Source organism: Trachypithecus francoisi, unplaced genomic scaffold (assembly GCF_009764315.1).
Source record: "Trachypithecus francoisi isolate TF-2019V2 unplaced genomic scaffold, Tfra_2.0 Lachesis_group9, whole genome shotgun sequence".
NCBI classification, from domain to species: Eukaryota; Metazoa; Chordata; class Mammalia; order Primates; family Cercopithecidae; genus Trachypithecus; species Trachypithecus francoisi.
The window spans coordinates 61,163,160-61,187,367 of NW_022681474.1; the positions used below are offsets into that span (position 1 = coordinate 61,163,160).

Genomic DNA, 24,208 nt, shown 5'->3' on the forward strand with positions numbered 1-24,208 from the left:
TCACCCAGGCTGGAGAGCAGTGGCGCAGTCTCAGCTCACTGCAACTTCTATCTCCCAGGTTCAAGCATTCTCCTGCCTCAGCCGCCCGAGTAGCTGGGTCTACAGGCACTAGCCATCACACCTGGCTGATTGTTTAATTTTTTGTAGAGACGGGGTCTTGCTGTGTTGCCCAGGCTGGTCTCAAACTTTTGGACTTGGGTGATCCTTCCATCTCAGCCTCCCAAAGGCTGGAATTACAGACATGAGCCACCATATCCAGCCTGACATTGTTTTAGATAACATGCTTCTATCATTGTAGAAAATTTGGCAAAATTGTAGAATAGAACAAAATAAAATCATTCATAACTCCAGAACCCAGCAACAACTAGTATTCACACACACACATGTTGGAGTCATGCTATGTTCATGTATTTGTATCCTGATTATTTCAACATTATTTTTCATATAATAGGAATTTTCCCTGGTGTGAATTTTATTGTAACTATTTTAATGAGTGTAAAACATTTCATTGTAGGTTGTATTCTGTCTTCTGTCAATTTTGGACATTCATGCTCTTTCTCTTTTTTTCACATTGAAAATTGTTACATATTCAGCCATCTTTTTGCTTACATGGAGCATTATTTGATGTAGCCAGATGCCCATATTTTCCCATAGGAAAAGCCTTGATCTACATATATATTTCTAGATGAAGTGATATTTGCATACAATATACTTGAATAGTAATGTGTAATGAATTAGTCTTTTGAATTTTCTTTGGCTTTACTCTTCAAATACTAATCTTGCTGTCTGTGTTTTATGCTGTTTGTATTTTAGTCTGAGAGCTCATATATAAGTATGATTAAATGTTATTTTATTTTCAGTTATAAAAAGCCTTCTCATCTTTTCAGTATTCAGATGGAAGGAAAGCATACTTGCTGCTTAGGTACAAAGCATTCAATTTCTTTATTTCTGTGAAGCCCATGAGAGCTTACCTATGCTGTCATGCTTCAAGATGTTATAAATTCTTATGAATGTGTCGTGGTTCAGGTTTTCTGTGTAAAATTGTGGAAATAAATTAGTTGTGCATTCATAGCCCTCTGATTTAGTGATCTCTAGTGGTTAGAATAAGTTAACATTTTTAAATAACTCATCTTCATAGTTAAGTGGTTTATATTCCTCCAGGTTAAATGAACAGAGTAAATTATTTTAGAATAATGTTACCAATCAATTAAAATCTCTTGTTTCTGAGCAGGAAAGTTGTATTCTGATACATTAGAGCACCATCAGGTCAAACTCTCTCCTTTGGTTCAAAACCCAAATGAGAGGTGGAGTCTTACTTGTTGAAATAGTGGTCATAATCTCATTCCACTATTAGGCTTAGTGGGCAGGGTGTACAGATGATGATGATACTCTATTGCCTGAGAGCCTGAAGAGTCCAAGGGTCCCATGGGCTTCTGGATTTCTGAAAAATTTTCACGCTTTTATTTGGAAGTGAGATGGAGAGGGTAAGGGAGCTGTGGCTTTTTTCAAAGTTATTTGACATACTCACCTTTGTGTCCAGTATTTTGTGGCTGACTACCTTTTCCAACTGTTTTAGGGAACATTTTGCTCACACTTTGTGTGGAAAGTTTCTTGCTAGAGGCTGTATTTTCATTCGAGAGTAAACATGTGGTTAATATTTTATCCTGCAGGAGAGTATTTCAATCGGTGTGAATACTTTAATCATTGCCACCTCTTTGGTCTTCCTTATTAAGTCAGTGTTGCTGTGAATATAGAGGCCAGCTAGTCTGTGGAGAGCGTGTGATTCATCCCATCAAGAAAGATGTAATGAGCTCTTAGAAGAATCAGCTTACCATGCAGTGCCAGGGATAAGGACTATGGACTATTTCACTGTGCAGTTGCTACAAGCCATTGTTCCATCCCTGTAAATAATGAGTGGCATTGTTTTTGTAAATTATATTTCCTCCTAAACAATTAACATAGGTAGATTTAGTATAAAACCAGTTGTGGACAAGTTTCCAAAAGAGATTCTTACCTGATTAGGGAAAGGGGAAGAAGGTAATAAAGGGAACCTGTTGCATTGGTATCATTAGCTTCCTTTTCTTTTGATTTTTTAAAGGGAGACCTTGAACTGTTTCTTACCTGCTGGGTTTATTATTTCTGTTTGGTTTAGTTGCTTGGCATGTTTAGTATCTTTCCAATACCCCTGATACACACAACCTCTCGTAAGAGATGCTTTCTTAGTTATGTCTTTGTTGTCTCGCTTTTCTTTCTATTAGAAAGGTGAGATGTTTTGTCTAAGTTTAGGAAATTACTTTTATAAACATTTTTGAAGTATATTTCAAGGTTCCCCAACCCCCTTTTTTTCCCTGATAGTAATACAGCTTGCTCTTTGCATATATACAGTAATGAAGGGTATGTAGAAGCAGGGAAATGCCATCAGGCTTCTGTGTCCATGGGTTCTGCATCCATGGATTCAACCAAGATTAGATTGAAAATTTTTGGAACAACAACAAAAAAAGAATGGTTGTGTCTGAACACGTAGAAACTTTCCTTTGTCCTCATTTCCTAAATAACACAGTGTAACACCTATTTACACAAAGCATTTTCTTGGTATTAGGTCATGTAAATCATCTAGAGATCATTTAAACTATATGGGAGGATGTGCATAGGTTATGTGCAGTACTCCACCATTTCATGTAAGGGTCTTAAGCATCTGTGGATTTTGGTATCTGCGAGGGGTCCTGGAACCAGCCCCCCAAGGATACTGAGGGATGATTGTAATTTGAAGTTTTGAAGATGACTAGTAATGACATTTTGATGTATTAACTTTAGGACTTCTGTGGAGCATGACTCTATACAGATGTTGGCTATTCTTACTACCAGGGGGAACATCCAGGTATAGTTTAATTTCCTGCAATTTTTCCCAATTTCTGCTGTATTGAGAATTTTCCTATGCCTCATAAATATGGCTAGTTTGCATAATGTATATTATGTGCTGATTTTTTATAGTTAATGTTTAACTCTATTTGATGGTTTTTTTCTTTCATATGACATTTATATTTTTGTCAATTTTGTTTGCTTTTATAAGTAACCTTTAGAAGTACCCTTCAGAGAATGTCCTTGCATATCAATTTATGTTGGCATCTCTGATTATTTTCTTTGACTAGATTCCTCAAGTAGACTTATTTGGTAAGGAGTTGAATATTTTTAAAGCTATTGGTAATTGTTTCACATAAATTCCAGACTAATAAAGTATGAAGTAGTTAGGATGTATAAAATGCTCTGAGAAGTCCTAGATAGGATAGGAGTGAGGTTGGGGGTGGTAGTGAAGGAAACAAGCAGCTGGTACTATTCCTGAGTTCCAGAACTTACTCTCTCACTAGATAGCTTAAGGATTCTACATGGGTGTGCATCAGAATTAACTGTAGACTTCCAAGAGATGAAACACAGGCATTACTCACACCAACAGATTCCTTTACCCACTCCAGAAAATTTGTGTGTTTCCTTAAAGCTCTTCTATGGTTTTCAGGGCTCAATCTTTTTTTTTGCCCCAGAACCTCGGGTCTAACTGAAAACAGAAAGTGTGGTTACATTTTAAGGGAGAGGAAATAGAAGTATAGTCATGCGTCGCTTAATGACAGAGGTACATCCTGAGAATTGCATTGTTAGGCGATTTCATCCTTGTGTGAACATCATAGAGTGCGCTTACACAAACCTCGATGGTGTAGCCTACAACACACCTAGGTTACATGGTATATCCTGTTCTTCTAGGCTGCAAACCTACCTATACAGCATGCAACTATACTAGGCAGCGGGGACACAATGTATTCATATTTAGATATTTGTATATCTAATATATCTAAACATAGAAGAAGTACAGTAAAAATACAGGATTTTAATCTTATGTGATCACCATTGTATATGTGGTCCATTGTTTATAAGAATGTTGTTATGGGGTGCATGACTGTATAATTTTTTTTTTTGAGATATCTTCTCTTTAAGCTAATTTTTCTATAATAGCAGAATAGAATCTAGTACATTTGCTGTATTTGGGTTTGTGACATTTCACTTCCTCTCATACTTAGATTACACAAATGTATCATTTTCAAATGAAAATTAAATTAGAGTCTTTTAAAAGTCCTACAACTCATTGAATATTGAATGTTGACTATCAATGCAAAAATAGAACTGGAAATATTTTTCTAGATTGAACCCTTAATAAAAGCAATGTTTCTGTCTACTGTTTCTTTCTGTGTGTTCCTTCATTCCTTTCAAAACCCCTTTGTTTCTTCTTTTCCTTCCCTTCCTTTTCCCCTTCTCCTTCCCTTCCCCTTCCCTTTCCCATTCCTTTCCCATTCCTATTCCTTTCCCTTTCCCCCTCCTTTCTCGTTCCGTTCCCTTCCCCTTCTTCTTCCGCTTCCTCTTACCCATCCCTTCCCCTTTCTTCCCTTTCCCTTCCCCTTTTTTCCCTTCCCTTCCCCTTCCCCTTCCCCTCCCCTTCCCCTTTTCTTTCCCTTCCCCTTCCCATTCCCTTTTCCTCGCTCCCCTTCACCTTTCCCTTCCCCTTCCCTTCCCCTTCCCATTTGTTTCCCTTTCCCTTCCCCTTTCTCTTCCCTTCCCCTTCCCCTCCTTCTTCCCCTCCCCTTCCCCTTTCCCTCCCTCTTCCCCTCCCCCTCCCCCTCCCCTTCCCCTTCTCCTTCCCTCCCCTTCCCCTTTTCCTTCCCCTTTCCCTTCCCTTTACCCTCCCCTCCCCTTCCCCTCCCCTCTCCTCTCCTGCTTCCCCTCCCCCCCTTTCCCTTCCTCTTCCTCTTCTTTTTCCTTTTTCTCCTCTCCTCCTCTTCTCCTCCTCCTCTCCTCTGCTCTCTTCTCCTCTTCTTTTCTTTTCTTTTGCTACTGTCTGGCTCTGCTCTATTGCCCAGTCTGGAGTTCAGTGCATGGCTTACTGCAGTTTCAGCCTTGTGGGTTCAAGTGATCCTCCCATCTCAGCCCATGGAGTAGCTTGGACTACAAGCATGGACCACCCCACCCAGCTACCTTTTTTTTTAAGAGATGGGGTCTCACTCTGTTGCCCAGGCTGGTCTTGAACTCCTGGGCTCAAGTGATCCTCCCATCTTGGCCTCCCAATGTGTTTGGATTACAGGGCCTGAGCCACTGCGCCTGCCCCAGTTTGACTTCTTGATTTCTGCTTCTCATTTATTCTTTCTAATTTACAAGGCCAACTGTCATATTTGTAAATTTGAAAGCACTATTTTATTTCTAAACTACGTTTTTAAAAGTTTATTTTTTTTTTTTTTGCCTTTGTGCTCTGTTGGATTTGAAGAAGATTATTTTATTTTATTTTATTTTTTATTTTTATTTTTTTTTTGAGGCGGAGTCTCGCTCTGTCGCCGGGACTGGAGTGCAGTGGCCAGATCGCAGCTCACTGCAAGCTCCGCCTCCTGGGTTTACGCCATTCTCCTGCCTCAGCCTCCCTAGTAGCTGGGACTACAGGCGCCCGCCACCTCGCCCGGCTAGTTTTTTTGTATTTTTAGTAGAGACGGGGTTTCACTGTGTTAGCCAGGATGGTCTCGATCTCCTGACCTCGTGATCCGCCCGTCTCAGCCTCCCAAAGTGCTGGGATTACAGGCTTGAGCGACCGCGCCCGGCCTAGAAGATTATTTTAAAACACAAAATACACTTGACCAGTTGGCTGCTGAGAAGAAGTTGTTTATCGTTTGGTTATTTGTGAGCCAAGCATAGCTTCCAGCATTATGGTAACCATCCAAAAGCTTAAAGGATGAGATGAGATAGTTCTTTAGAATCACAAGTCCTCCATGACAGACCTGTAGCTCTCTTTAATTTTCTTTGGCATTAGTTTCAAGGGAGATACAGCTGAGAGTAGACTTTAAACTATTCTGCTGCAACATTTGTATTTCCTATTAGCAGTCTCTGTATCTATAAATTTTACCCTTCTATTTTGCATATTAAAATATCTTAATTTGAATACAGCACATTTTTGGACTTTCAGTTATGGTTATAATTATTTCTACAATAGGCGGGGCTCACTGAGTTATTGATAACCTCGTCTCATCTATTTCTATGCTACATTAGGAATACAGTCTGCCTTCATATGCTTTAAATATTTTGTGTTCAAAGTGATAAAATCCTAAGGTGTTACTGATAAAATTTTGGAGCCTGGATGTGATATTTTTAAGAGTTCACAAACTACTACAGGATGCAATATTTTTAGAGTTCACAAACTACTGTGGGAGTATAAATCCCAAATAAAGTCAGAAGCCTTCTTGTGTGCCCTCAAAGTTACATATATCACAGAGAGAAATGAATATGTTATACCCGATTGTCTTGACTTAGGGGAGAGGACCAGGAAGTATCGTTGGTTAAATTATATGGAACAAAATTTTGCGTAGTCTATATACATTGAAAAATATTTTAATCTCATGTGATCTCATTTCATCTTTTTATTTATTTTTTTTCTTGAGATGGAGTCTCACTGTGTTGCCCAGGCTGGAATGCAATGGCGTGATCTCAGCTCACTGCAACCTCTGCCTCCTGGGTTCAAGCGATAGTCTTGCCTCAGCCTCCCCAGTAGCTGGGATTACAGGCGCTCACTACCACGCCTGGCTAAGTTTTTGTATTTTTAGTAGAGACAGGGTTTCACCGTATTGGCCAAGCTGATCTTGACCTCCTGACCTCAGGTGATCTACTCGCCTTGGTCTCCCAAAGTGCTGGGATTACAGACATCAGCCACCGTGCCTGGCTTCATCTTTTTAAGCTAGTTTCTATTTTTAATTTTTTATAATTTAGCTTATAAACCTACCTATTTTCAGTTGTGAAGTTAGATCTAGTCCCTTCAAGTCCTTTTATTAACAAGTAGAGTATCAGATGGATTGCTGCGACTGGAGCACCTGTTTGCATTCTGAGGGCTCTGGCTTTGAGCATCCTTTCTTTTAATTTTGCATATATTCCTGCTACTGTTATCATCTGGGCTGCCTTTGGAGAAATGTGTTCCAGTCAGCATTTCTCGAAATTTGGTAGTAGAAATGGTTTCCATTTATTTTACCTATAAGCCATATCTGTTTTTGTGGTTTTAATATTTTCTGTAATGATAACCAAGTTGTTTTTGAATACTTGCTATTCCTAGGCATTATGCCATGCTCCATATGTTACATGTTATATATAATTTAATTATACCTATGCCAGAAGTATAGGCACTGTTGCTGTACCCATTTTATTGGTGAGCAAGTAGAGCCCTAGAGAGTTTAAATAACTCACCTAATAATTCAATCAGCTGTTAAATGATAAAGTTGTGATATAAATGTGCTGAGTTCTCATGGCTGGATACTTGCACTTTTGTTTTTACTTTTTATTGGGGCATCTTGTTGCAATAGCTGTTTTATTTGCACTTTATGTTTTTTTGTGGGGGGAGGGGAGAGTAAGGTTTCAGTAGACATTACTCAAATTTCCTGAATCACATTTTCTAAAATTGTAGTTTTTAGCCATAAGTGGAGGACAGAAATAGTTTCCTTGAATATTAATATCCTGTTTGTAGAACATGCTTTTTCTGCTAATGAGGTTGTAGAGAGGAACTCAGGTCTCTAGAAGTTTGTGCCATCCATTTCTTTACTCTCAGTGCTTCCCATGTGGCAATGTAATTCTTCACAAAAGTCATTACTATATGAGAAACAATATATAGGATAAGATTATGATAAATGAAAGTAAGCACTTTCTACATTAAGAAGAAAAGTATCTGTGGAGATAGTGTACCTGAGGAGGCACTTTCACAATTAAGGGGAAAGCTAAGGTAGACTTTCACAGAAATTACCCAATTCTTCTGCTCATCCATGCAGTCCATTGGAGTTTGGATTGTGGGCTGAAAAGTGGAAGGAAGTGGTAATTATCTTACATTGTCAGGCTAGTTATATGTGATGTAAATCTCTTCATTTTCAAATTGTAATTTATTTAAATATATATGTATATATATATTTGTTTTTAAATTCAGATGAAAAATATTTAGATAAATATAAAATATTTATGATGCACATCTAAATAATGTATAAGACTGTAGATATTTTGGAATTAGGCAACCGCTATAAGTATTTTACTATCTCTCTCCCTCTCTCTAGCATCTGTTCCTTTTTTTTTGTATTGTGCATAGTACTCTTGATGCAAAATGCTATTGTTACTTATAATTTTATTTTTGTAGCGTACATATTTAGAGTTGAGCATTTTTGAATGAAAATGAAGTGTTGGGTATTTCTTGCCTTCAAAGTTAAGCACTTTCTAAAATGTTTTAAAATTGTTTCATATATAAATTTGTTTTTCAGAGCAGCTTTAGTCAAATGTTGCTCCTCATGTTTAGTGTAGTGTAAGAAAGTGAGTCAAGAACTTCAAAATTTAATTGGACCTGAAATATTTATTTATTTATTCTTTCACACACTCACCCTTCTTGTTTTAAGGAGTATAGGTCAAAAATGGTGGTCCCGTATTCTCCATTCCTGCCCACTGCTGATAATGGAATGCTGGTGGTTCTAGGGGAATTCCGGGACCATGCTGGCCCTTATGAAATACTGTGCAGGAAAGCAAGTGGAGGCTGTGGTTAGTGCAGCTTTCCTTTAGGCTCCATCCTTCAGTTCCTCAGAGTCCAAGAGTGGACAACATTTTTGTAATTTTTTATAAATGTTAAACTCCCCTCATCTATCTCCTTCTCACCTCTTTCTGCATGTTTTCTTAGGATAAAGAAGATAATCTAAGTAATACCTGGAAAGAGATTTTCTTTTTTTTTTTTTTTTTTTTGAGACAGGATCTCTCTCTGTTGCCCAGACTGGATTGCAGTGGTCCAGCCGTTGCTCACTACAGTCTCAAGCTCCTGGAATTAATCAGATCTTTGTATTGTAAAACAATTTTAGGCTGGGCACAGTGCCTCACACCTATAATCTCAGCACTTTGGGCGGCCAAGATGGGAGGATTTCTTGAGGCCAGGAGCTTGAGACCAGATTATGAGCAACATAGTAAGATTCAGTCTCTACAAAAAAATAAAAAAATTAGCCATGTGTGGTGATATGTGCCTGTAGTCTCAGCTACTCGGAAGGCTGAAGTGGGTGGATCACTTGAGCTGGGCAGGTTGAGGCTTCAGTGAGTTATGATTGTGCCTCTGCACTCCAGCCTGGGTGACAGAGCGAGGCCCTGTCTCCCACAAAATAATAAAGAAAACTTAAAACAAAATTAAAATATTATTTTAAGAATGAAATGAGACAATTTTAAAGCCAACATTTTATGTATGATCATTCTTAACACTGTATAGTATTTCTTAGTGAACCAACCATCTCTATGAAAATATAATTTGTGATCAAAGATTATATCATCGTTTTGAATTCAAGAAATACCTTCCCATGTGATGGGATCCTTGTGTAGCAGTGACTACATATCAGAAATTATTGTCATTACATGCCTAAACTATGGTTCCATGTTAGATTAAGAATGAGAAGTTGGAAATTTTATTACTCATGCCATGATTGAGTGGAGGCTAGGCTGGTGGTGCACACCTGTAATTCTATACTTTGGGAGACTTAGGCAGGAGGATCATTTGAACCCAAGAGTTTAAGACCGACCTCGGCAATATAGTGAGACCTTGTCTCTCCAGAAAGTTAAAAAATTAGCTGAGTGTGTTGGCTTGCATCTGTAGTCTTAGGTACTTGGGAGTCTGAGGTGGGAGGATCACTTGAGCCCGGGAGGTGGAAGTTGCAGTTAGCCAAGATTGTGCCATTGCTCTCCAGCCTGGATGACAGAGTGAGACCCTGTCTCAAAAAAAGAAAAAGGAAATTGAGTGAGTAGAATTTGGGCATTGAGGTGGGTAGGTGTAACCATGGGAATGGGTTGCCATCCTCATCTCCACAATTTATTTGTTACCACTTCTGCAGATCCCTGTTTCTTCTTTCAATCAGTAAGAGGTTAACCTGGCTGTTGTCTCTAGCTTGTTTCTTCCAGCTTTAAAATGCTGTATCCAAAATTTTTCATGGCTTCCTTCTCTGTCAAAGTGGATTAGGAACAGCTGAGAAAATTGGTTCAAACAAGCACCCTGGATGTGCTTGAGTTTTGCTAATCTTTCTCTTCTCCTTGGATTCCCTGGTTGGCTCTCTGGACAGATCTGGTGGCTTCAGAGAAATCTGTGCCCCTTTTAGTTTGATCAGACCTGCGTCTCCAGGAGAGATTTTTGACCAATCCTTTTTCATATTGGATCCCTTTATGTTGATAGTCTGATACAGATCCATACTCCTGCGATTATTTTTCTTGTTTGATTTATAAAGACCGTTAACAAGATACTGGCCAGTTATAGGTTATGGCTTAAAACTAAAATGTCATGCTTCTGATTTTGCCAGTGTATCAACTTGAAGGGTTTGCTGCCGTGACAGGAATTGTATTTGGAAACTTAATTGTAATTTTCAGATTCTTTCTAATATAGAAATTCTTCTATATTAGAATTCCACCACGAAAATTTTTTGGCATATTCAGCATTCTTGAGTTTCTCACCAAATTAAGTGAATTTTATTATCTAGAAGATACTGAGTATGTATCAGAATGACTGGAAAAGACATTATCAAATGTGGAGAATGATATAGTTCATTTTTCAGGTCAGAAGGAGTTTTAAGAACTATGGATAATACCTTTAACATTTCAAAGGAAAAATATTAGTAAAAATTTGATGTGTGTGTTAGGATATTTTATTTTGTATATTATTAATTTGTTGGATAGTTAATTTGCTTGCATAAATTATTTTCAAATTGTTTTACTTATTCCTGTTCAAAACTTTAACTCAGTTGAAAATTGGCTGGGCGTGGTGGCTCACGCCTGTAATCCCAGCACTTTGGGAGGCCGAGGCGAGCGGATCACCTGAGGTCAGAAGTTTGAGACCAGTCTGCTGAACAGGGTGAAAGCCTGTCTCTACTAAAAATACAAAAAGTTAGCCAGGCGTGATGGCGGGTGCCTGTAATCCCATGTACTTGGGAGGCTGAGGCAGGAGAATCACTTGAACCCTGGAGACGGAGATCGTGGTGAACCGAGATTGAGCCACTGCACTCCAGTCTGGGCCACAAGAGTAAAACTTCGTCTCGACACATGAGAGGGGGCGGAGCAAGATGGCCGAATAGGAACAGCTCCAGTCTCCAACTCCCAGCGCGAGCGACACAGAAGACCGGTGATTTCTGCATTTTCAACTGAGGTACTGGGGTCATCTCACTAGGGAGTGCCGGACAATCGGTGCTGGTCAGCTGCTGCAGCCTGACCAGCGAGAGCTGAAGCAGGGCGAGGCATCGCCTCACCTGGAAGTGCAAGGGGGAAGGGAATCCGTTTCCCTAGCCAGGGGAACTGAGACACACAACACCTGGAAAATCGGGTAACTCCCACCCCAATACTGCGCTTTAAGCAAACAGGCACACCAGGAGAATATATCCCACACCTGGCCGGGAGGGTCCGACGCCCACTGAGCCTCCCTCACTGTTAACACAGCAGTCTGCGGAGATCTATCCGCAAGGCAGCAGCGAGGCTGGGGGAGGGGCGCCCGCCATTGCTGAGGCTTAAGTAGGTAAACAAAGCCGCTGGGAAGCTCGACCTGGGTGGAGCTCACAGCAGCTCAAGGAAGCCTGCCTGTCTCGGTAGGCTCCACCTCTGGGGACAGCGCACAGCTGAAGACCAATAGGGGAAACAGCGGGGGCCGGTGCAGACGCGAACAACTCTGTCTGACAGCTTTGGGGAGAGCCGTGGATCTCCCAACACGGAGGTTGAGATCTGAGAACGGACAGACTGCCTGCTCAGGTAGGTCCCTGACCCCTGAGTAGCCTAGCTGGGAGACATCCCCCACTAGGGGCAGTCTGACACCCCACACCTCACAGGGTGGAGTACACCCCTGAGAGGAAGCTTCCAAAGGAAGAATCAGACAGGTACACTCGCTGTTCAGCAATATTCTATCGTCGGCAACCTCTGCTGCTGATACCCAGGCACACAGGGTCTGGAGTGGACCTCAAGCAATCTCCAACAGACCAACAGACAGTCCTTCTGACTGTCAGAAGGAAAACTATCAAACAGGAAGGACACCTATACCAAAACCCCATCAGTACGTCACCATCATCAAAGTCCAGAGACAGATAAAACCACAAAGATGGGGAAGAAGCAGGGCAGAAAAGCTGGAAATTCAAAAAATAAGAGCGCATCTCCCCCTGCAAAGGAGCGCAGCCCATCGCCAGCAACGGATCAAAGCTGGTCAGAGAATGACTTTAACGAGATGAGAGAAGAAGGCTTCAGTCCATCAAACTTCTCAGAGCTAAAGGAGGAGTTACGTACCCAGCGCAAAGAAACTAAAAATCTTGAAAAAAGAGTGGAAGAATTGACAGCTAGACTAATTAATGCAGAGAAGATCATAAACGAAATGACAGAGATGAAAACCATGACACGAAAAATACGTGACAAATGCACAAGCTTCAGTAACCGACTCCATCAACTGGAAGAAAGAGTATCAGCGATTGAGGATCAAATGAATGAAATGAAGCGAGAAGAGAAACCAAAAGAAAAAAGAAGAAAAAGAAATGAACAAAGCCTGCAAGAAGTATGGGATTATGTAAAAAGACCAAATCTACGTCTGATTGGGGTGCCTGAAAGTGAGGGGGAAAATGGAACCAAGTTGGAAAACACTCTTCAGGATATCATCCAGGAGAACTTCCCCAACCTAGTAGGGCAGGCCAACATTCAAATTCGGAAATACAGAGAACGCCACAAAGATACTCCTCCAGAAGAGCAACTCCAAGACACATAATTGCCAGATTCACCAAAGTTGAAATGAAGGAAAAAATCTTAAGGGCAGCCAGAGAGAAAGGTCGGGTTACCACAAAGGGAAGCCCATCAGACTAACAGCAGATCTCTCGGCAGAAACTCTACAAGCCAGAAGAGAGTGGGGGCCAATATTCAACGTTCTTAAAGAAAAGAATTTTCAACCCAGAATTTCATATCCAGCCAAACTAAGTTTCATAAGTGAAGGAGAAATAAAATCCTTTACAGATAAGCAAATGCTTAGAGATTTTGTCACCACCAGGCCTGCCTTACAAGAGACCCTGAAGGAAGCACTAAACACGGAAAGGAACAACGGTACCAGCCATTGCAAAAACATGCCAAAATGTAAAGACCATCGAGGCTAGGAAGAAACTGCATCAACTAACGAGCAAAATAACCAGTTAATATCATAATGACAGGATCAAGTTCACACATAACAATATTAACCTTAAATGTAAATGGACTAAATGCTCCAATTAAAAGACACAGACTGGCAAACTGGATAAAGAGTCAAGACCCATCAGTCTGCTGTATTCAGGAGACCCATCTCACATGCAGAGACATACATAGGCTCAAAATAAAGGGATGGAGGAAGATCTACCAAGCAAATGGAGAACAAAAAAAAAAGCAGGGGTTGCAATCCTAGTCTCTGATAAAACAGACTTTAAACCATCAAAGATCAAAAGAGACAAAGAAGGCCATTACATAATGGTAAAGGGATCAATTCAACAGGAAGAGCTAACTCTCCTAAATATCTATGCACCCAATACAGGAGCACCCAGATTCATAAAGCAAGTCCTTAGAGACTTACAAAGAGACTTAGACTCCCATACAATAATAATGGGAGACTTCAACACTCCACTGTCAACATTAGACAGATCAACGAGACAGAAAGTTAACAAGGATATCCAGGAATTGAACTCATCTCTGCACCAAGCGGACCTAATAGACATCTATAGAACTCTTCACCCCAAATCAACAGAATATACATTCTTCTCAGCACCACATCGCACTTATTCCAAAATTGACCACATAATTGGAAGTAAAGCACTCCTCAGCAAATGTCAAAGAACAGAAATTATAACAAACTGTCTCTCAGACCACAGTGCAATCAAACTAGAACTCAGGACTAAGAAACTCAATCAAAACCGCTCAACTACATGGAAACTGAAAACCTGCTCCTGAATGACTACTGGGTACATCACGAAATGAAAGCAGAAATAAAGATGTTCTTTGAAACCAATGAGAACAAAGATACAACATACCAGAATCTCTGGGACACATTTAAAGCAGTGTGTAGAGGGAAATTTATAGCACTAAATGCCCACAAGAGAAAGCAGGAAAGATCTAAAATTGACACTCTAACATCACAATTAAAAGAACTAGAGAGGCAAGAGCAAACACATTCAAAAGCTAGCAGAAGGCAAGAAATAACTAAGATCAGAGCAGAACTGAAGGAGATAGAGACACAGAAAACCCTCCAAAAAATCAATGAATCGAGGAGTTGGTTTTTTGAAAAGATCAACAAAATTGACAGACCGCTGGCAAGACTAATAAAGAAGAAAAGAGAGAGGAATCAAATAGACGCAATAAAAAATGATAAAGGGGATATCACCACCGACCCCACAGAAATACAAACTACCATCAGAGAATACTATAAACGCCTCTACGCAAGTCAACTAGAAAATCTAGAAGAAATGGATAATTTCCTGGACACTTACACTCTCCCAGGACTAAACCAGGAAGAAGTTGAATCCCTGAATAGACCAATAGCAGGCTCTGAAATTGAGGCAACAATTAATAGCCTACCCACCAAAAAAAGTCCAGGACCAGATGGATTCACAGCTGAATTCTACCAGAGGTACAAGGAGGAGCTGGTACCATTCCTTCTGAAACTATTCCAATGAATAGAAAAAGAGGGAATCCTCCCTAACTCATTTTATGAGGCCAACATCATCCTGATACCAAAGCCTGGCAGAGACACAACAAAAAAAGAGAATTTTAGACCAATATCCCTGATGAACATCGATGCAAAAATTCTCAATAAAATACTGGCAAACCGGATTCAGCAGCACATCAAAAAGCTTATCCACCATGATCAAGTGGGCTTCTTCCCTGGGATGCAAGGCTGATTCAACATTCGCAAATCAATAAACGTAATCCAGCATATAAACAGAACCAAAGACAAGAACCACATAATTATCTCAATAGATGCAGAAAAGGCTTTTGACAAAATTCAACAGCGCTTTATGCTAAAAGCGCTCAATAAATTCGGTATTGATGGAACGTACCTCAAAATAATAAGAGCTATTTATGACAAACCCACAGCTAATATCATACTGAATGGGCAAAAACTGGAAAAATTCCCTTTGAAAACTGGCACAAGACAGGGATGCCCTCTCTCACCACTCCTATTCAACATAGTGTTGGAAGTTCTGGCTAGGGCATTCAGGAAGAGAAAGAAATCAAGGGTATCCAGTTAGGAAAAGAAGAAGTCAAATTGTCCCTGTTTGCAGATGACATGATTGTATATTTAGAAAACCCCATCGTCTCAGCCCAAAATCTCCTTAAGCTGATAAGCAACTTCAGCAAAGTCTCAGGATACAAAATTAATGTGCAAAAATCACAAGCATTCTTATACACCAGTAACAGACAAGCAGAGAGCCAAATCAGGAATGAACTTCCATTCACAATTGCTTCAAAGAGAATAAAATACCTAGGAATCCAGCTTACAAGGGATGTCAAGGACCTCTTCAAGGAGAACTACAAACCACTGCTCAGTGAAATCAAAGAGGACACAAACAAATGGAATAACATACCATGCTCATGGATAGGAAGAATCAATATCGTGAAAATGGCCATACTGCCTAAGGTGATTTATAGATTCAATGCCATTCCCATCAAGCTACCAATGAGTTTCTTCACAGAATTGGAAAAAACTGCTTTAAAGTTCATATGGAACCAAAAAAGAGCCCGAATTGCCAAGACAATCCTAAGTCAAAAGGACAAAGCTGGAGGCATCACGCTACCTGACTTCAAACTATTCTACAAGGCTACAGTAACCAAAACAGCATGGTACTGGTAGCAAAACAGAGATATAGACCAATGGAACAGAACAGAGTCCTCAGAAATAATACCACACATCTACAGCCATCTGATCTTTGACAAACCTGAGAGAAACAAGAAATGGGGAAAGGATTCCCTATTCAATAAATAGTGCTGGGAAAATTGGCTAGCCATAAGTAGAAAGCTGAAACTGGATCCTTTCCTTACCCCTTATATGAAGATTAATTCAAGATGGATCAGAGACTTAAATGTTAGACCTAATACCATAAAAACCCTAGAAGAAAATCTAGGTAGTACCATTCAGGACATAGGCATGGGCAAGGACTTCATGTCTAAAACACCAAAAGCAACGGCAGCAAAAGCCAAAATTGACAAATGGGATCTAATTAAACTAAAGAGCTTTTGCACAGCAAAAGAAACTACCATCAGAGTGAACAGGCAACCTACAGAATGGGAGAAAATTTTTGCAACCTACTCATCTGACAAAGGGCTAATATCCAGAATCTACAAAGAACTCAAACAAATATACAAGAAAAAAACAACCCCATCGAAAAGTGGGGAAAGGATATGAACAGACATTTCTCAAAAGAAGACATTCATACAGCCAACAGACACATGAAAAAATGCTCATCATCACACGCCATCAGAGAAATGCAAATCAAAACCACAATGAGATACCATCTCACACCAGTTAGAATGGCAATCATTAAGAAGTCAGGAAACAACAGGTGTTGGAGAGGATGTGGAGAAATAGGAACACTTTTACACTGTTGGTGGGATTGTAAACTAGTTCAACCATTATGGAAAACAGTATGGCAATTCCTCAAGGATCTAGAACTAGAAGTACCATATGATCCAGCCATCCCACTACTGGGTATATACCCAAAGGATTATAAATTATTCTACTACAAAGACACATGCACACGTATGTTTATTGCGGCACTATTCACAATAGCAAAGACTTGGAATCAACCCAAATGTCCATCAGTGACAGACTGGATTAAGAAAATGTGGCACATATACACCATGGAATACTATGCAGCCATCAAAAAGGATGAGTTTGCGTCCTTTGTAGGGACATGGATGCAGCTGGAAACCATCATTCTTAGCAAACTATCACAAGAAGAGAAAACCAAACACCGCATGTTCTCACTCATAGGTGGGAACTGAACAATGAGATCACTCGGACTCGGGAAGGGGAACATCACACACTGGGGCCTATCATGGGGAGGGGGGAGGAGGGAGGGATTGCATTGGGGAGGTATACATGATATAAATGATGAATTGATGGGTGCTGACGAGTTGATGGGTGCAGCACACCAACATGGCATAAGTATACATATGTAACAAACCTGCACGTTATGCACATGTGCCCTAGAACTTAAAGTATAATAAAAAACAAAACAAAACAAAACAAAACAAACAAAAAAAAAAGAGTAAAACTTCATCTCAAAAAAAAAAGAATAAAAAGAAAGCTGACATTTAAAAATGAAATGTTACTTAAGAAATTTGAGCTACATTGGTGCTACAGTATGTCTTTTGGCATTCAAAATCTCTGGATTCTGACCAGTGTTTCTGGTTGCAGGCTCCACCATAGTTTAGCAAACTATTTGTTATCACTAATAATCCCAGTGTGTTTGTTTTGACAACAAATGTATGGATGTTTGAATTTCCTCTTTGTCTTGCCATAGTTCTGTTATAACAGCTTTATAAACACATACTCTTTCCTTTGTCTTTTCCACACCTCTCATTAATAGTTATTAAGAATGTGGGGGAAACATGTTAGCAAAAAGGAAAAGTAAGATGTACACATGTACCAGTGCTGATTTATGTGCTGGATACTGGCTTAGGAATTACAGATAATATAGGAACAGATTGCTTGGCCTCAGTTCTACAACATTAGGCATTACGTGTAGGAAGTTGCTTCGCATGGATTTCAAATATTGCTTTTTAGTTAGTTCATTATACTTAGGAATAAACATGCACCTAGGGTAAATGATGACGAATACTGTATTTGGAATAAAAGCCTAGATTTCCTTATTTAAAGAAGAGTCTTAATAGGCATTTAGTTTATTTAAACTAATAGCAACTGCCAAATTTTCTGCCTTCATGTACAAGTTGGTGATTAAACCTGCTTTTTGTATGTGTGAGTCATTTTATTTCACCCTTATCTGTCTCTCTTCTTTTTTCTGTTTTTATTTATTTTTTAGAAGATGAATGAATGAAGGTCAGAAAGTACAGATCGTATTTATAGATCACCTTCTGGTTGTTATCTTCTCACTTTAGCTGTGGCATTGCTTCCAAGGTCATGCTCTGGTGTAGCCATAAGGAGGTACAAAAGATAAACTCCTGCCACAAAGGCAGTAAGGAATCTGTTACATTAAATCAGTAATATGATTGCTGATAATTTTAGCAAGCTTCATGTAATTAAAATTATTCTGGCTAGGCGCGGTGCCTCACACCTGTAATCCCAGCACTTTGGGAGGCCCAGGTGGGTGGATCACGAGGTCAGGAAATCAAGACGATCCTGGCTAACATGGTGAAACTCCGTCTCTACTAAAAATACAAAAAAATAGCCGGACGTGGTGGCGGGCGCCTGTAGTCCCAGCTACTCGGGAGGTTGAGGCAGGAGAATGGCATAAACGCAGGAGGCGGAGATTGCGCCACTGCACTCCAGCCTCGGCAACAGAGCAAGACGCCGTCTCAAAAAAAATTATAAGTCATTATTATTAATTTTACTTCAGTCTGCTAATTTCAGATTAGATATCCTGAAAATAGTTCCCTTCGTTTTTTGTGTATCGTTTCCTGGAGAAATAACTAAGCAGAACATTGAGTTTTCTTTTACCGTAATTACAGTGTTGAAAAATGTGAAATGTAAAATCTTAACATCTCACGGGCATATTTGAAACCATATGATACATAGAGGTTCTGAATGAAATGTATATGCATTGAGTATTTTGTATTTCAGAATATGGTATGATTTCTCATAATTCTTTAAAAAATTGAAATTTTTGCACTGAAGTGAAGTGGAAGCATAGTTGGGTTTCCTGTGCCAACATAGAAATGTTTATTACTTCTGTAATGTTCATGAAACTCCAGTTCTGAATTCTGCAACACAGGGATATACTCTTGCCAAGAAATCTGACCATCAGCTAAATAGCTGTTTCTGGGAGATAAAGCTTTGGAGTTGCAGCTTAGTATGCCGGGAATGAGCGTCTATCTCAAGGCATTGGGTGGGTTCTACATGATTTTACTGAATTGTAATAAGCTTGGGGAGGGCTGAGGTGGGAGAAGACACTTACTTTCCCTACCCTGAAAGAGATTTTCTCCACAACCAGGATACCGCTACCAGGGAGCAGCAAATTAATATGCATTTCCCAGCCGGAGTGGCTTTTTGACACCTGATGCTGTGGCAGTACATTTAGATGATAAGGAAAATCCCTGATCACAGCAGGAACATCTGTTTTTTTCTGGCAAGAAGGAAAATTTCCCACCTAGCACAAAGCTGAGCAGCTATCTGGGGCAGACTCATAAGTGGAGGATTAAAGTTATAATTTAAAAAAGGGAGGGAGAATAATTTCTTATGGCATTTTTCTTATATAATCTTTTAGATAAAGTAATAACTCTAACAAATAAATTATGCCATTAGTAAGTTTTATAATCATTAGAATTGTGTATATTTGATTTAAAATTTTTGGTTTATAGTTATAATTTGATTCATAAGTGAGTGTATATAGTCTTGAATAGACTAGTTACGACTGCCATATTTTAACAATTATTTACACTAAAGCAAATATTTTCAAATTGAAAATAGAGTGCGTGATGTATATTTCAGTGGACAGTGGTGAGTATCTAGTATAAGTTGTGTTGTAGAAAATAGTTAATACATTGTATGCTGCGATGTTTCTCATAAATACAGACACACAGCTTTACAGGCCTACAGTCCTTGTATGCACTTGATACACATTGTATGCAGTAGATGGTGAACTAGATTTGTGGCCAGACTTCAGGATTGGGAGGAAGAAACATGACTGAAACGCTAGTAGGGCCTGCATGATGCTCTCAGAAATATAACAAATATATTGATAGGAATTAATAGTGTATTTTAAAATTCTTCAATTGATTGATAATAATTCAAGATTGCTGTAAATAACTGCAGTTTTCATACATTATACATAAAGTCAATATATGGATTCCTTATTGATTTTACATGAATTAGGAAAATTGCTTTGTTATGAGAGTGAACGCCAGTTTTAGTTTTATTATCCATGAACTCAGAGTTGATTCCACAAATATAAAATTGTAGAATTCTTCAAGTGCAGTGGAAAATCGCAGACCTTGCCATCTTCAGCCATTCTGTCTCTTAATCTGATTATTGTATGTTGCTGTGCTGCAGGTACTGCATGTCATGATTGACTTACATGGAGAAACAGTGTACTATTTTTTCTATGCAATTGGAAATAATCACATTTGCCAGAGACATCATATGCTGTAGGTGTGACATGAAATTGAAATAGGCATGTAACAGTGGTATATATCTTTTAGTATAAATCTAAAAATACAATCATTACATTTCACCGAAAATACATTTTACTAAAGTTTATCTTAATACCTCTTCGAAGTATTCCCTAATCAATTTTTAAAACAACTTATCAAAATATTCTTTTAAAATTCCAGGATTCTGAAACCATGTGAAATAGGCAACATAAAAAATATTCATGAAAAAGTCACCCAGGTTGGTGTAAGCCACTGTGCTAAGTGCTTGGGTTTAAAGGTGAATGATGATTTGCCCAGGCTTCCCTGTAAGAGTAGAAATAGCAGTTTCTAAAGTTAACTAAATTATAAGTTAGAACCATAATTAAAGTAAAATTAGAACAGAGTGGTAACAGAAAGCATGGCATGATTAGTTCTATTGAGAATCAGGGACTGCTTCTTAGAAAGTAGCATTTGAACTGGGCTTTGAAGAATGTTCAGTATCTCTATAGGAGAAATGATATTGGAAGTGCAGGTCTCAAAGAAAGCAAGAATGAAGGTGAAGAAATTTGTGTGGCACAGCAAGCACCCTTGTCTGAAATTCCCTCTGGTCTACCTACAGTGTTTGCTGGAGGTTTGATGTGACCCAACATATGTTTTAGGAAACTCCTCTGCCAGAAAGTGGTGCGGAACATTATTAGAGAGGCTGCGACTAGAGCCTGTGTCCAGTTAGAAGGCCACTGTTAAAATGTCAGGTCAGAGACAAGCTGATCCTGAACTAGGTTTATGGCCGAGGACCAAAATCAGCAAAAATGTTGGATCAGTAAGACCTAGAAGCTGTGGAGATCAAAGAGGGAGGAAAGAGAGTAAAGCTAATTCTAAATATTTTAGGGAATGGTGCCTGAGTCAAAATAGGGAGCTCAGTTTCGAGGTATCTTTGGTACCTCTTGTTGGAAGCTGATATCATGAATTCAGGAAACAGTTTCGTTTTCGTGACTTATGCCTGAAAGTTGTCAGGGTGGGATGTGGTGCAATTGTGCAGTTTTTGAGCTTGTCCAGAGAGGTAATATTCAGTAGTCCATAGAGCCAACAAGACCATTTACGGGAAGAGGAAAAGTGGCATAGATTCAGGAAGGAGCAGAGGGGTAGGTACCAGTAGCATACTGGATTCCAGACACCAAAAGGTGAGAATTGTGTGGAGCCTGATCTCTTCATTTCAAAAGTAGACTCGTTTTCTTTTCAAGTGATATTTTGTCACTATGCAAATAATCCAGTTACCTATCAACTCTTAAAATAATGGTTTTAGTATGATTATCTTTGCCTGAATTAATTATTTCATTAGGAGTTGAAGATGGTCATGTTTCTAATTCTGTTATTAGTTCTATTTCTGTTATTTGGCGTTCTTCTGAAAAGACAAGTTTCCCCTCATCAACTGGTACTGTTGATGTCTCTGAAATACAGTTCCTACTGAAAAGAGAGGGTAGATTTTAAAAAATACTTCTGGTTTAATTATTCATTTTCTAAGTAAGCAGTTGGTGTAATAATCACCTCAATTGGTGGGAAATGAGTATGAAAGCCTGGTCCCTAGTCAATGATAGCCTCAATTTTTATTTTTGACATAAAAATTATACTTGCATTTCAGTGTACTTTAAATCCTCCTTCTCTTTGTAGACACATAAGGTTCTGTCACTAATAAATAATGTTCTGTCGTTAGTAAGTTTACCCTTTAAGAATTTTTTATTTATCTTAATTTCTTATGACTTATAAAAAATTCTTATCAGAATAAGCTTATCAGTATATCTATGGACTATCATATGAAACAGTATTTCCTTTCCTTTTTTCTGAAGCTTAAGTTTTAAAGAGAGACTCTTAGTATCTTGAGATACGGTGGACTTTAGTTTCTAGTTTGCTTCCTTAGTTAGTTTTTTGTCCATGTCTTCTCCCTGCCATTTCTATTAAAAAACAAACAAACAAACAAAAACTTGCTGCTAAAGTTTCATCTCGCTACTGAGTTTTTAAAGATTTTATTTCTTGCAGGTTAATTCTTAAAGTTTATAAAGTTTCATGTCAAAGTTTATGTTGGTAAATGTTTCTCAGTTTCTTTTTGTTTGAACATATGTCCCAATATTGACATAAACCCAAGACTATCAATTCATTTTTAAGTTTTATTCCCTGATGGAACTCATGAAGGAAGATCAAATAGTATCCTGATCTATAACTAAGTTATACACACTGCAAACCTATTCTATTGCACTTTTTTGTTTCTGTGTTTGTATTGAGTGTTCATATAGTTTAGCACATGAAGAGTAAGTATCAATCCCACATGTAATACTTATAGCCAGATTACTCTTAACAGTGTTACTAAGGACAGTATGTTAGTACTTCTTCTAACTTGGTGTACTGAGTTAAGTGGATCCAACTGAAGGTAATATTGTACTTTGTTCTTGTAGGAGATGATTTAGATTTAGTCATTGAACTAAAAAGTATGACTTTCCTAGTTTATCCTAGCTTTCTCATTTCTTTTTAGAACATTGAAATGAAGTTTTACAGCTCATAAGCCAAAGGAAGTTACTATGATTTTTTATTTGAAAGAAATATCAAGTAGCATTTGGTTGTTCTGGGGAGTATTAAAAACTTAGTTGATACATATTTATTTATGTAAAGACATCACTTGTCATATCCATGTCACAGTGAACAATTATGTATCTGTTATGTAACAAATAATTGTGAAAGGCCAGTTTTTTCCCCTGATACTTGAATTAATGCTGACTACTAACTTGTGAAGTAGGTAATAGAAACAGCCTGGATAATCTAAATCTCTTATCCAAAAATCACAAAACCACAAGGCTTTGAAGAAAGGGCAAATTTATTAGTCTTCCTTATTTTTAGCATTTCTGATGAATTAAGATGGTACGTCATAATTTAGTTATGAGACTGGAAAGAAGAGAAAATGCTACAGTTGAGAAAGAGTGAAAGTCTCATATAGAAGTTCACTTTTCGGTGCACATACTTGGTTTAGGTGATTGATTTGGGTAGGAGTGCAAAGTGTAGTGTTTTGTCTGTTGTGTGCCATGTGTGTGCCACCCTTCCTGCTGTAATTATTAGACTTGCCTGTCCTCGGCACATGGTTATAATTCCGAGGTCTAATCTGGGTGGAATGTTCTCAATCAGCTATTTTGTATAGGATTGGAAAGATGTTTTAAATATGTAGAATCATTTTTCTGCTACTTTTGAAAAACCAGGTGCATTACTGATTTGCAAGGTCTGGTTTTTTACAAGACGCCTTTTTGTTTCTTTTTGAATAGAAAGATGAAAACTACAGAAGCCTCCCACGGGATACTAGTAACTGGTCTAACCAATTTCAGAGAGACAATGCTCGCTCGTCTCTGAGTGCCAGTCACCCAATGGTGGGCAAGTGGCTGGAGAAACAAGAACAGGTAACATGACAAATCCTTATATGTGCGTCATTGCTGTAACATCCTGTCCCATACCCCAAAGTACCCCAAAGATGTTTCTCCCATCTCGATCACTGGTGATGATTAAAAGTAAATTATTTTAACAAACTTTAGTTAAGTACCAGTCTCTATGTCAGAGTTTAACATAAATGCAGGATATTTCTGGTTGGTCTCTGATCACAGATTTATTGTGAGCAGTTATGAATATTTGCAGTAGTTTCTGAAGGTTCAGGGCTTTAGAGTTTGTAATGCAGAGGCGCAGATGTTTGGCAGTGAATCGTGCTGTGAGTGAGCAGACTTTCAAGACTCTTCTCTTCTTTGATAGGCAATAATTCAAAGGATCTGAAGATGCAGATTAAAACTTTCTGTTTTATCTAACTTCACTGTACAAGAGAAATATATCCTATGGTGGTGTT

General features: G+C 38.8%; 1 protein-coding gene across 28 annotated transcripts in view; it reads left to right on the top strand.

Annotated features, from left to right (window-relative positions):
* Window positions 1–24,208, top strand: part of PARD3 (par-3 family cell polarity regulator) — a 725,699-nt gene that overhangs the window by 361,642 nt on the left and 339,849 nt on the right. For 21 of the 28 annotated variants that reach the window (XM_033209510.1, XM_033209525.1, XM_033209505.1 and 18 more), the window contains one exon: window positions 23,643–23,774. The exons of the other annotated variants lie outside the window; for them this stretch is intronic. In XM_033209510.1, coding sequence (XP_033065401.1) covers window positions 23,643–23,774 — 132 coding nt within the window. The remainder of the gene's footprint in view (window positions 1–23,642; window positions 23,775–24,208) is intronic. 28 annotated transcript variants of the gene reach the window in all.